Source organism: Epinephelus moara, chromosome 6 (genome assembly GCF_006386435.1).
Source record: "Epinephelus moara isolate mb chromosome 6, YSFRI_EMoa_1.0, whole genome shotgun sequence".
NCBI classification, from domain to species: Eukaryota; Metazoa; Chordata; class Actinopteri; order Perciformes; family Serranidae; genus Epinephelus; species Epinephelus moara.
In genome coordinates this window covers 22,837,528-22,851,909 of record NC_065511.1, presented here as the reverse complement: position 1 = coordinate 22,851,909, position 14,382 = coordinate 22,837,528, and the positions used below count along the sequence as shown (strand labels likewise).

The 14,382-nt window shown below is 40.8% G+C and overlaps 1 protein-coding gene across 1 annotated transcript; it reads right to left on the bottom strand.

Annotated features, from left to right (window-relative positions):
* Positions 1-341: 341 nt before the first annotated feature.
* skap2 (src kinase associated phosphoprotein 2) lies at positions 342-13,153 on the bottom strand. Its single transcript, XM_050047596.1, has 13 exons — positions 12,994-13,153; positions 12,510-12,615; positions 12,350-12,375; positions 10,734-10,832; positions 8,353-8,433; positions 7,949-8,032; positions 7,663-7,787; positions 7,236-7,299; positions 6,949-7,071; positions 6,713-6,790; positions 4,776-4,888; positions 952-1,055; positions 342-560 (listed from the first exon to the last, which is right to left on the bottom strand). Exons 1-12 carry the CDS (start codon positions 13,037-13,039, stop codon positions 963-965), a joined length of 1,038 nt encoding a protein of 345 aa, XP_049903553.1. The 5' UTR covers positions 13,040-13,153; the 3' UTR covers positions 342-560; positions 952-962.
* Positions 13,154-14,382: the final 1,229 nt, after the last annotated feature.

Genomic DNA, 14,382 nt, shown 5'->3' with positions numbered 1-14,382 from the left:
GATTAAATAGTATTGATAAATGCACTTATTCATTATGTCTATGCATGTTAATGGTTTCTTTACCCAATAAATACTTCAACAACCTCCAACATACTGTTTTATAATTGATTTTTGCTTTTAACCTTTTTCCTCTTGTCTCTACTAACTGTTATCATTCATGCAGTCTGTAAACATCATTTAAAAATTTGTGTCTGAGGCAAAACAAAACAAAACTGCTATGTGGTATTTCTGCCTTGAGCATCTCTCTTACATAAGTAGTAATCTATGACCTTTGAAGAGACTCTATTGCCACCTTGTGGCTTAAGTAGCAGGTTAATAAAAAAAAACACTGACACAACAGATATGTTTAAATCTTTATTTATCTTGCCTTCTGCAAATACAGATGCCACAAGCAGAGTATGAAATGGTGTGGGAAAACTGTATCTTGGAAAGGAAATAAATACAAAAAGCAGTGCAAAGTGCAGAACCTGTAGAAAAAACACTCTTTGATATGTTGTTCAGTCTATGAAAATATTTTCATCCAATCTTCAGTCTTAAAATGGATATGAGAGGGACAGATCCTGAAAATGAAACAGTGAACCAGTTAAAATAAAGCGGATTAATTTCAGTTACATTTTGACACTGAAACAAGTATAAGGAATCAAACTTGTTCATTGCAATTAGGGCTGCACAATATGCAAAAAAACCCAAAATTACTTAAATAAAAAATTACTAAAAAATATTATATGACTTGTGATTTCATTGTCACTGAAAAAATATATAAAAATAATGATGTGATTTTTGCCAAGCAAGCATGTACCCCTATGTCTGGAATTTGATTTGTAGGCTGTACGCTGTGATTTTACCATTACCAAGAAATTGCAGCTCCTGTGATTTGGATATTGCACTTTGCCAGACTGCAGTTCTGACAGTATTTTGATTAACTTCATTCATGACGTCTGAGGGACTTACATGGGGCATATTTATATAGCATAAAGCTCCATCAGGAAATCTTTGGGGACGATTCCTACAGTTCCATTCTTCTCTCCGACCCACCAGCCAAAGTTCTGATACTCCTGAAAACAGGTGGAGACATTGAGATGATGATAAGAATGTGACGTGGGAAACAGCTTTTCATCTCTTTTAATTCATGTATTCATCACTGAACAGCAGAGGTTTTCTTCTATTTATTTATTTATTTATTAGTTAATGTGTCAGGAACCATACAAAAAACAGTGTAACAGGTTACAGATTAATTGAATATAGGATTTCTAGCCAAGGCTGATTTGCAACCTCTGTCCCTGGGCAGGCTTTTCTGCCTATAAAATGCAACCATTATAACATATCATCATTACTATGAATACGGTACACTGACTAACGAATAGTAACATTCTCAAACATGACATGATCATATAAAAAATTACAACATTAATCACATTACAATCTTTTTACATGTGTTGCATATATGTATGCGTGCACATGTAAGTTCCCTAATTCATGGTAATTTACAGCACATGTATATTTTTTTCATCATCAATTATTGAACCCCAAAGCTGAGATTTATCTTAAAATTTAAAATGTTTTCTGATAGGAACAATTTATAGGTACAGAAAGCAGCTATTGCTTTAGTCAGACTGACAGCATGTCTAACAGATAAAGTCAGAATTAGTAAGGATATGGCGCCCTGATGACGAAGGTTTATAATGCCACCCATGACCCACAGTGTCCCCTGTTTGTGTCTAGGACCTTTGTTCCATGTCATTCCCCATCTCTCCCTGCCCTCATCTTGAGTCATCTCACCACTATCACTAGCACATTTCTTATCAGTATTACCTGTTAACTGTTCACAAAATCTCTTTTTTGTTTTACTCCCACCTCCAAAACAACACCTCCATCCCATCAACAACTTTATATCTCCTGTTCCCTGTCCTGCCTCTCTACCCGCTGTCGCTTTTGAGACTGCACACACATCCCTCCGCTCCACACAAAAACCTCAGTGTGCGTAGAGCACATCGCGTATAAATCTGTCACAGCATGACAAGTAATAGCTCCAAATGGCTGTCAGCATGCTGAGATGTGAGGGGGGAAGCTGTGAGGAGAGATCTGAGACAAGAGCAGAATACCCCTCTCTCCCTCTCTCTTTGGCCAAGAGCCTGACCTCACATCAAAGTCTTCCCGGGACATGAATCAACACGGGAGATCACATCCTGACAAGGTTGAAGGAAGAGGAACCTGCACAATGTTTCAAATCTGCGCCAAAACTCGGGGACAGGGAGGGACCACATCTGTGTCCAGTTATTCCCAGGAGAGAGTTATGGATGTAAGTGATCTCATGGTAGTATGAGACACAAGAAGATTACAATAACAATAGTGATGGCTGGCATTGACTGTTGTCTGGTGACGGGTCATTCATCATGTCGGATAAAAAGGTGCTTGACTTACTGTCCATGTCAAGAATGTACACACAGGACATGAAGACAGTAAAAAATTAGGTTATTAACTGCAGATTAAACATCACAAGAAACAAACAGAAAAAAACATTAATGTGTCACGTGATTACAATGACATTTCACAAGCCCCTGAGGGGTAATATAGCAGATTGGCATGAGGTGTGTGTAAGGGAGTGTGTGTGCACGTTATGACTTCCTGCAGCTAGCCTTTGAAAACCAGCAACACCTCATTGTGTAGTTCTGGCTGACAAATAAGTCGTGCTTGAGCAAGTGTGGGACACAACATGAGAACACATACACAGAGCAGTGAAAAACTAATGACACCACACGCTGTGACAATTGGTTACACAAATAGTGTATAAAAATACTGTGATTTCATTTCTTAAATGAAACTCTCTGCAGCTGATGCATCTGGTTACAAGTACAAATTGTACAAGTGATGACGTGAAGAGCTGTGCAGACCCGATAACAACAGCACTAACACTTTTGAATGGTGTTTATTTTTTATCAACCCATCTAACCACTTAAGTTAAGTGAGATGTTACATCTCTCGATTAGTTTTATGTGCTGTGACTTGAACGAGGGGGTGGTGCAGCATATCTGGACAACACTCTCTCCCTCACTCCCAGTCAGGCCCTATAATCAACACCCAGGTCCTGACTGGGGGGTCTCGCAGCTGTAACACTACAGCTATTTCTGGCCTGTGGAATGGGGGAGGGATGCAGTGAGGAGGGAGAAAGGAGAATGAGGGAGGAGGGAGGTTGGAGGTTGGAGCGACTGGCGGGGGAAGGAGTCGACTGTCCCTTTAGCTGCAGCTGGCTGCTGCAGTCCAGACAGGTTTTATGGTCATTGCCCTCGCAGCAGGCCACAACCCCCAACACCAAGGTTTCAGCTAATGGCACTCCCAGTCTGAGTGAAAGGGCAACTTGATTCTTGGGCCTTTTCCACACACACGAAGAAGGAGTCATAAACAGGCATTTGGCCAATGAGCATTGATGGTGTCTGTCTGCTTTGTGCATTTGTTTCCTTCAATAGTGCTGAATCAATTAATCAATCAGCTGGTGGACAGACAGTTCACTTTGATAAACCATTATTTAATCTATTTATCAAACAAAAATGCTAAACACTTGATTGTTTTTGCTGCTCGTATTTGTTCTGCTGTCAGCCAAAAAAACTAAAGACATTTCCTAAGGCTCTGATTGGCGTTTTGCAGTATTTCCTGACATTTTATACACTGAGCATTTAATCTATGAATCAGAAAAATAAACAGAATCATCATTAATGAACATAACTTGTAGTCGCAGCCCTCCCTTATGTTCCTGACTGAAAAAGAAACTGAATTACTAGTCACAATCATAATTCAGGTTTCTACAAATAATGTTTGGAGCTCATCAGTCCCATGTTTTTAGTCTTTGTGGCTGCCACTAGATGGCAGACTTGAATTTGGAAAGGGACCTGGCCAGTTGACAACAGTATGTCTCAGTTGACTACATGCTCCATAGAAACCAAACCAGACAGGAAATACAGCCAGTCTAGATGTTGCACATTTCACACCTTTTTTTATTTTTTTACACAAACCACAGGGTCACCATGCATCTGTAAAAGTATAAAACTCCCTGACTTATTCACAGTGCAATGTTCAAAAACAAGCTTGTTAAATGAATCAAATCAAAATCCAATTCCACGTTCATATGAACCGGTTAAGCACAAAAGGGCTCCTGTTTAGTTACATAATAGAGGTAAAGAACGGCCCCTCAGTTCTCAATACCTGGCACCCACGCCTAGCCGACAAGCCTCGGAAATTGTGCGTCCACTACACGTCCTCACCTGCTCTGACACAGAACGGCGGACTGAGCCTGAGTTTCCTGAGAACACACATTCCTATTTGGCGAGGTGAGGGAGACGTCTGAGAGGTGTGTGGGCTGAGAGCTGCTCACAGCCTGGCATGGCAGCAGCAGCGGCAGCGTGCTGAAACAGTCCAGATGGAAGTGATGGAATGGCGCTGTGTGCCAACTCAGCCCGGCCTCCGCCAGCAGCACTAAAACAGTTTCCGTTGTGACACAACTAATCCCCATCACAGTGCCAGAGAGAGAACCTAGCCCAGTCTGCCTCTTACCATCAGCCATCCACCTCCAGGCGGTGGGCCAGGTGCTGCCAGTAAAGGATATGAACAGTCGGTTCCTCTGAGGGCCTAGAAATAACTCACTTTAGGTGGTCTGAGACCAGCAGAACCACCCGAACTACAAAACTCGGCTCACAACTTCTGCAGCACTGTGAGCTTGGAGCTCATCCTGGCCTCACCATTCATCATGCAAACGCTCATTAAGGGACAAATTAGTGTTATACCTTGCTCAGGATGTAGATAGCATCACCACGTTTGAAGGATAGCTCATCTGGGTGGTCTCCTGTACAGTCCCATAAGCCCTGGTAGAAGTTGGGGTAGTCTGTGCTCTTATCAACTGGAAGGCAAAGGGGGGAAGAAGATAACAGCAGATGAGGTGCTTTATTTTCTACTGAGAGTAATCACAGTGAGTGTAAACTTCTGACACAGCAGTTTGTGTGCACCCAAACCAACAGGAGGCAGTGGAGAGCCAAAAACAGAGCTGGAGGCAGACAGCAGCTGTTTGCCAAGTTCATACTACATGCTAGGGTTTTGGGTAGGTATATGTTCACACTGGCAAAGTGACAAAATGAAGTACACTCAAAAAAGTCAGTATACAGAGTACAAAACAAGCTGTTTTTGAGTGTGTTGATGGACACAATTTCCCACTATTCACAAAGAAGACAGAGGAGCTCCACAGCTTTAAAAATTTAACTATTGTGGATGGAGGTAAAACAGCTCTGGGAACACTTCAGTAACCAAAAAAGTTAAATCTACCTTTTTCTTTATTTAAGTTTAATTTGCAGTGTCATTGTAAAATTTAACGATTAGTTGATCATTTGATCGACAGAACAACAACAAATGTGCTTTTTCACTGTGAGAAATTGCTGTTTTTTCTGCATTTTAGTTGTTTTTTTTTAATCATTTTATAATGACTATCTTTTCGTTTGGGACTGTTGGTCAGACAGAGCAAGACATTTGAGCATGGATGGATTACTGAACGGGCCTACAGGGTACAGGCTGAGGGACCCAAAGTGATGGGGTCCCCTTAATTTCACCTGCAAAATGTCACGGACATAACACAGCACGTACTGACCAGCAAGCTGCTCATTATGACCAGAAGGACATGCCAAAGAACTGCAAAGAGACACAAAATAACAACAAAAATGGGGCAAACCAACCACAAAGAGACACAAAACAACTAAAAAAGAAACAACATGACTCCAGGAGAGACAAAACAACTACAAAAAGACACAAACCACAGAATAACCACACAAGATTACCACAAAGAGACACAAAACAAAAGTGAGATGCAAGATGACTATAAATAGATGCAAAACAAAAACACAAAGTGGCTAAAAAACAAACAGACTGTTTGTCTTGCTCCTATGTAGAAGAGAGGGGGGTCCTTTTGCATACCTGTGCCCAGGACCCCATCGTCTCTAGGAACCCCCTTGAACTGTATGAAATTGTGAGTGACATTCTCATCAATTTCTGACATTTTTATACACAAAATGAATGATCGATAATGAAAGTAATCATTAGTTGCAGTTTTATAAAGCCGCAGTTTGTTTGACTTTTCACAGCGTACATATTCCATCATTTTCTGTTGGTATAAAATAGTAAAGTATTAATTTTTGTTTTACTAACTGCAAAAAGCAGCAAACTATAAAAAATGTCACTCTGAGTTGAATACAATCAGCCAGTGAGAGGAATTAGGACACAGCTAGTTTCTAGGCGGTTAAATTTTCCACCTTTCTGCCTATTTACTGATCTGAAGTGCGACCATTTCCTGTTTTTAGGCGGCATTCAGTGTGTGTTAATGTTGTCATTAATATTTACATAGATACATCAGATAGAGATAGACAGCGCTGTATTTTTGCACTTACAAAACTTTGATACGTCACTTATTGTAAAAGGAAGTTAGCCAAATGTTATTTCCAGCATTGTGCTAACTTTCAGTTGCACAAGTTCACAGAGACTTCCTCTGTTAATGTCACTTCTTCTTAGCTGTGGCTCAGAGGGTTGAGTTAGCTCACAACAACAAAAAAACTGTGTGACAGAATGTTCATTTATTGATCACAGTCACGTCCTATCCTCAGTATATATAGTGTTACTACACTCTAATCCACAAACTCACTCATATCTATGCAGTCAAAACACAAATGTCTGTGCTGCGTACCTGAAGCAGGAGGAGGCGCATGTTTGCTCACTGGTTCCACCTTTGGAGCGGGCTTTACTGGGGCGGGCACATCATCCTCTGGAGATACAGACAAAACATTGATGAATGAGTGACCTATGAATTAAGGTTATCATTCACTCTCTAATGTGGGCTGGGAAATTTGCAGTGGCAGAAAACCGATACATGTTCTGTAGGACAACTCAGATTGTCGCAATGTTATAAATGCACAGTCAAACCTGGGAGCTCTTCATAGATGTCTTCGTCGATCGGCACAGAATCAGCTGTATCTTCTATTGCTCCAACGTCATCGTACACTTCCTGTTCCTCCTCTTCATCTACTGGGATGATGCCTGACATATCTACAAACAGGGGAACACCGTACATGACTTAAGCATACACATAAACTCTTGAGTATTTGGCGACAGTGTTGAGAGAATTTTGTTCATTCACACAGAAACAACTGTTGCTGTTTGTGACATTATGCAGCATCGTGATGAGTTGTTGTGATTGTAACAGTCCAAACCTCTCAAAACAAAGTCTATCTGTTTCACCCACTCCTCCGCCTCTTTCGCCGATGACGCACAAAACTGTGATGAAAGAGGAGAGAAATGAAAACTGCAGTCAGTGCAATATGCAGTTCTACATATATTAATTAACATAAACAAATAATGCCGCATTTATGCATAGTAAAATGTTCCGCATGGAAGAGCCTGGATGTTAGAAACACTCATTTGGACTTTTTAAATATGCGTGTCAAGTTGAGCTATTGCAAAGGCGGCAGTGTCAAATGAATGAATAGGTTTTTAAAAATAACGATTTAATGAAGTGCATGTACACACATGCCTTGCCAAGTTTTAAACATGGCACATCTCAAGGCCACATTTGTTTTTCAATTAGGACGTACACTTCGAACAGCAGTGACTCAAATCATCACCAAGAGAGGAGCGCACCTGATAGACCCGCTTGTCTGGAGCCGAAATTTCAAAGCAGCAGTCTTTCTTCGAGTCTTTCCGCAAGGTGCTGTTCATTTTGACATTGTACCCGTCAATACTGAACTCTCCCTTCTGCTGCTTGTCTGGTTACAGGAAATTAAAACATCATCATTAATGGTTCAGATAAAACAACTGCAATGTCACTGTCGAAGGCAGAATGCCAAATATCCATCAGCTTCAATTTACCCAAACAGTATGTGATTCATACTTGACTGGGATGAAGTGTAAATAAAAACTGAAGCACCTTTTTCACTGCCATAATAGTAGAAGGTGTGATGGCTCAGAGCGCACCATCTCTTCTGCCACTCGGTGCCAAAAAAGCTGTGATCTGTGGAGGGAAAACCAACAATAATCTCAATTTAGAGGAAATAGATCTGTTTTTCCAGTTTATTCAAGGAGCTGTGTATTGCAAAAACAAAAAGTGAAATGTCAGTGGAAGTTCATTGTTATTTTGTAAATCCTAATTGAAGGTGGAGCTGCCATTTTGGTCTTTATAAATAGCCTGCTTATTTGTTCACATGGACACTTTGCCTGAAGAGGGACTTGTAGGTCAAAACATAACTCAGTACATTTTATCTTGCAAAATTTAGGTGTGACATCCTCATCAATAAAAAACTATCTTACATGGATCTTATCATAAGCACTCACCCTTTCTGCGCTTCTCAAGGTATCCTGCTTTAAAGACAAACTTCAGGTCCTGAGCCGCCACAGGTGGAGACTGCTGGGAACCTGGAGAAGAGTTGAGGAAATCTATCATCCATTAAAAGTCTTTTTATTATGTAAAAGGTAAATTACATTTGTTTTAAAAATATTTAAAGGGACAGCTCACCTCAAAATCAAAGGTACATATTTTCCCTCTTACCTGTAATGCGATTTATCAGTCTAGATTGTTTTGGTGTCAGTTGCTGAGTGTTGGAGATATTGACCGTAGAGTGTCTGCCTTCTCTTTAATATAATGGGACTAGATGGCACTAGGCTCAGTGGTGCTTAAAGCGTTTAAAAAATCCATTTGAAAAACTCAACAGCAATGTCCATTTCCCGAAATCATGCCCCAGTTACTCAACATAATCCTTAGACCTTGTTGTGAACAGTTTCATGTAGGAACTATTTTCTCTCTTCCAAACTACATCTGACAACCGAATCACTTTGCAGAGGGAAGTGTGCATCTACTCATAGATGAGAGGCTCATGCTCGTGAAAGTGGGAGATGTAAACATTAATGACAACCTCCTCGCCTGATCCAGGGCCCCAGGAGGTGTGCCAAGCTTTGAAGCCAATTTTCATAGTGGCCATCACATGATGCCCTATGGCCGAAAAAAAAACTTTTTCCCATGGACTTACATGGTGAAAAATACGTCTGCAAAGCTATGGATACATTTCTTGAGCTTAACAACCCCCGCAAAATGACTCGTTTCACTATGGGGATATAATCTATTCGGTCCAATAATAATTGAAAAGTCTAGAAGAGCCACACAGTTAAATAATTTTATTCCCATTTAAGTTAAGAAAAAGCTAAACCGACAGTAGTCTCTAGTGAGCCTGCTCTTATGGGCAGCATGGTGTGGAAGCAGTGCTGATATGGTCAGTGGGTGTAGGTCAGTAAAAGAAAATAGGTCCTACTCGGGCTGCCCCTGAACGTCGGAGATTCAATCATCAGTTGGAGACCCTTAGTCAATTGAAATTCCTTCAAGTTGAGCAGTTTTTTTGTTGCTGTTGTTTTTGTCAGGCAGTGTGCAGTGTTCTGGGTGATTTCAGTCCCCAGATTTAGCTGCAGAATGAGCGCTACTCGCTTTCATGATGCTCTTCAGTACATGAAGCTGCGGACATGGAGGTAGCTGCCTGGAGGAGGAGAGGCTTTGCCTCATCAGGCTCCACGGTAACATTATCTTCTGCCCTCTGTGTAGATGTGGTGAATTTACAGCTCACAGCAACCTAATACAATACAGTCTCTCTCTTTTACATAAATATATCTAGTGTCCACAAAAAATGTTGTTGCATATTTCTGATCCGTCGTTACTTAGCTTGTTTACTATATGACATGAATGTCACAGTCATGCTGAGCGTCCCGCTGAACCCTTTTCTAACTCTCAACTCTATAGAGAAAAGGAACTAATAGGTGAATATTCATACTGAACACCCAAATCTGATTGTCTCTGAGAGAGACATTACTGTTGAGTTCCATTACATTGGAGAGAAGGCGGACATTTCCATGGCTAATATTTTTAACAATCTGCAACTCACACCAAAACAATCTATAATGATGAACAGCACTAAAGGTAAGAGGAAAAATATGTGTTTTTAAATTTCGGGGTGAACTGTCCCTTTAAATATAAACAGATGGGTTTTTGACCAGCTTCATGTATTCTTCATGTGTGCAGTTTGTCATGTATTAATTTGACTGATGCTGAAATAAGCAGCCAAATCCTTGGAGGCTCCACTAAGCAGTGTTTTGCTTCACACTGGAGGAGATTCCTCTTGCAGTGTGCAACTTCAATGCAAATGTTCAACTGCTGTGTCAAAGTTGCTTTGTGTGAAAGAGCGGCCATAAAACTGGCAGCTGCTTGCAGCCCATAAACCCCAGACCCCTAATAGCCATTTCACACGGATTTTCCTTATACTCTGTTTATAAAAGTAAATACAACATCTTGCATAGATTGCTATGATGGCACTCACAGGGTTAATGCTACTGTATATTGAAGCATGTTTTTTCTCAAACTACAGCCATGGCAGTAATGTTCAGTCCCCAGACTGGGGCTGAGAGCAATAAAGCATGCTCTAGCTGTCAAAGGGGTGGAGTGAAGGAGGTGGTGGGAGTAGCAGTTGTGCCCCCAAATTGCTTCCCAAGTATGTTGCCAAGCTACAGTTGGAATGTCTCCCTCATTGTGCCACTCAAAGTCACTTTCTCCAAGGAGCAGACCCAAGGATTTGTATATTTTCATGCCAAGATGCTATTTTCAATACCTTTAATCCCCAGCTTGTTAGCAGTTAGCGAGTCAACTTTTGGACGTTTGCTAAGTGCTTGTGGTTTACCTTCGAAAGCCTCGTCATCCTTGTCTGTGCGCTCGGACTGCAGCGAGCCTCCATCATTGTTGCTGTCAACGTCCTCCTCATCATCTGAGTCATCTCCACCTACAGAGCAAACAGAAAGTGCTTTGTAGTAATGGTACAGTTATGTTGTAACACAATGGTTCCCATCCTGTTGTGCAGATCTATGAGTTGTGAGCTGTTTGTATGAGAGATGATTTTTAACTTTTCAGACTGGAGAAGTTATAAAAGCACAATACAGTATTTGAACTGAAAACAAGGAAACAAGAGAGAAAAGCTTGAAAAATAAACATTTTTTTAGCAGCAGAATTTAGATTTTTCTTATATTTTAAGCTGGTCATAGGACTGCAACAATTAAATTCATTACCAATTCATTTGCTGGTAATATTTTCATGATTGACTGTTTTAAAAAAATAATTAAAAATGTGAAAAATGTCATCTCAATTCCCCAGAGCCCAGAAAGGTGTCTTCACATTGCTTCTTTCATCCAAACATAAGTCCAAAACCTGAAGATTTACTATCATAAATGAGGAAAAGCAGCAAATTCTTACATTTTAAAAACTAAAATCAGCAAATGTTCAATCGATTATCAAAATAGCTGCTAAGTCATTTTCTTTCAATTATCTGATAGATTATTCGACTAATCTTTGAAACTCTAGTGAGTAACTATTGGGTGGAGGTTATGGATTATTGCAGCCCGTTCTCATTCCCAACATGTCAAATGCCGCCACTTGGTCAGTGATTTCGGCATCAGACAGCAAAGCAAAAAGGCACCATTCGCAGTGGTATGACACTCTGCTGGGTGGCAGCAGTTTATAACACCACTGGTTTCAAACTGACGCTGCACCTTTCGCAGCAGTATGATAAGCTGCTGGGTGGCGTCAATTTATAACACCGCCCAACAGTGTCAGTTTGAAACACTGCCAATAACAACATAATATAAGGAGCTGGAAAGTCCCTATTGGGCGAGTGGGAGGGGCGGTGAATGGGTCCAACAAACCCCTGGACTTTCACACGAGAGCCCGTTGTTCGCTTTCCATATCAATGTCAGTCAAACCTAAGCATGTGCTTAGCATGCACAAGGAAATAAACATAAGTACAAGGTGTTTTCCTGATGGTATATGTTTATCTTTAAGAAGACTACGAGCAGAAACTGTACATTTCCTGTAACAACGGAAGTGTATTTTGAAAAGACACAATGCATGTAACGGTCGCGAATAGACACGGTGTCCCAAAACGTCATCAACAGATGCAGGAGGATACCTAACGATGATATTTGACGACTTGGGCTGAGAATGTGTTGATTATTGTGTTACATGTTTTTATCTTTTACTGTATGTCTTCACCGTTCAGCTGTGGTTGTTTGTTTTATTGTCATGAGCACATGGAGGCAAATTCCCAACAACTAAGTTGTACGACAGTGAAGTATAGTATCTTGAAATTATGGAGGCATCATTTTTTAATATACCATTCAGGGGGTTTATCCTGATGTAATAAAAACTCTTCTTGTGACCTCTTAGATTCATGCAATGACCTCCTGTGTGGGCCCCGACCCTCAGATTGAAACCCACTACTAAATAAAGTGTAAGACCAACACTCACTTCTGTCCTTGAAATCGTGTGGGAAACTGTTGAGGAGACATGAGAAAGCATGTTAACAATTTTCACATGTTACATTTTAATCTTTAAATATTAGCTTGTGTGACATTTTTACAACCAAACTCCACCATACAGGAAATCCTGCAGTAAAATACACACATACCCCAGTTTGACCTCTTTAATCCGTTTGATGAAGGCTTCCCTCTTCTCTTTTGCCTTCTTGCTTAGATTTTCCCCTTTTAATCCATCAGAGAGGAAATACTCAAGGTCTAAAGACAGAAAAGACACCAGGTAAAACATTCATACAGTCTGATATCACTTGCTGGATGTGGTGTCATATTTTCCACTGCTGCTGGAGATCATATTACCTATCAAAAGCAAAACAACACAGCGGTTTGCAGCCTTGGCGTCAAAGCCTGCTTTGTTTGATAGCCATCAGCATGGATGAATGAGATACAGCAGCACTGTGGTGTGTTGACGAGATGCAACAGGACAAAGTGCAACTGAAAACTTGGTCAACCATATTGAGCCTTCGCTTCCTCATTTTACAAAACAGTCTCTTTAAAGCTGGACTTCGTGACACAAGCTCTACATAAACACGATAAACAACCAGCTGTGTGTAAACAACGTGAAGGTGAAGGTTTTACCTGAAATGAGCGCGGTTAGCTCCTCGGGAATGCCTCGCATTGTCATGAGAGTTTGTCGGTGGCAGCGTTGGACCGTCCGGAGGGGAAACTTCACACGACACGGAAGCAGCAGAGACTTCACGGACACGGAAGTTAATCTGCTAATTATTTATCACTGACCACAGAGTGCCGCTGCAGAAAAAAACCCTGAAACCTTCCTGTTGTTCAACACTGACGTTTATTGGTCCATCAGCTTGTGTGTGTTTGTGTATATAGTTTCTGATGACGGGGAGCTGATGCTTTAATGGAGCTGCGGGTCTTTACACACTAATAAAGTCAGCGGATAAACGCCTGATCATATTTTTGATTGATTCCAGATAATATTTCCTCCGGCACTTAAGTGTGACTGACTCACTGGACACATTGGGAGTGTCTTTTTTTACAATGATGCAAGCACTTTGGGTTTATGAATATGTCAACACTGTAAATCTAAACAGGGATCATTAATAGTTGAGGAGGCAATTATATAAAACTGTTCTGGAGATTTCTGTGCCAGGATTTTTTCAAGTCTTCTGCTGCACTGGGTTATTTCTGAATCACAGTTTGACTATTTGCATCTCATTTATGAGATTTTAATCAGCTTCTATTGTACAATCAATCATTTTCTCCCATCCTATCTGATGCAGTAACAAAAAACACTTCTTACATCAAGTCAAACCTGTGCCTCCTGGTGTATTCAGCGAAAGCAGCTGGTTGTCATATTGTTTACAAAGGTGTCCCTCATCCATTAGTCATCTTTTGACAGGCAGTATCACCCAATCCAGGTTTAAAGACTGAGCCTTTGAACTGTGTAGCCTGTTGTTGTGGGAGAATGACACAGAAATGTCAGTGCAGCTCTGGAGGGGCCGCATGAGGAGCTTCAGCTTGTGCTTGTAGCTGCAGGTGCTGAACAGGGTTTGTCAGTGCTGCCAGAAACATTTGATTTACTCCAGTTTCACCCTAGCAGCTTTGGGTTGATTTGAACACACATACAATATCTTGTCTCTCCTTGTCAGAGAGGAAAATATAGCTAAGTTTTGATGACTGAGATCCAAAGATACTTGAGAAAATATGACACTGATGCATTTTTCTACACTTTAAATGTTGAATTGTTAGGAATGTTTATTCAGAATCATCATAAAAAAGGAGCACCAGATCTTTAGACTGTCTTGTCATGTGTCCCTCACTCCCTAAATCTCAGATCATACTCTGCACAAAGATTCTGACGTCACTTCCTGTTCAGAGTTATCCGAGTAGCCAATAAATTCTTTATGAGCCACAAACCCTCTGAGGTCATTTAAAACCTGACCCCCTCCTGACCTGGCAGTAGTTCCTCCCAGCTTGGAGAGGAGAGGAGAGCCAGCTTGACCT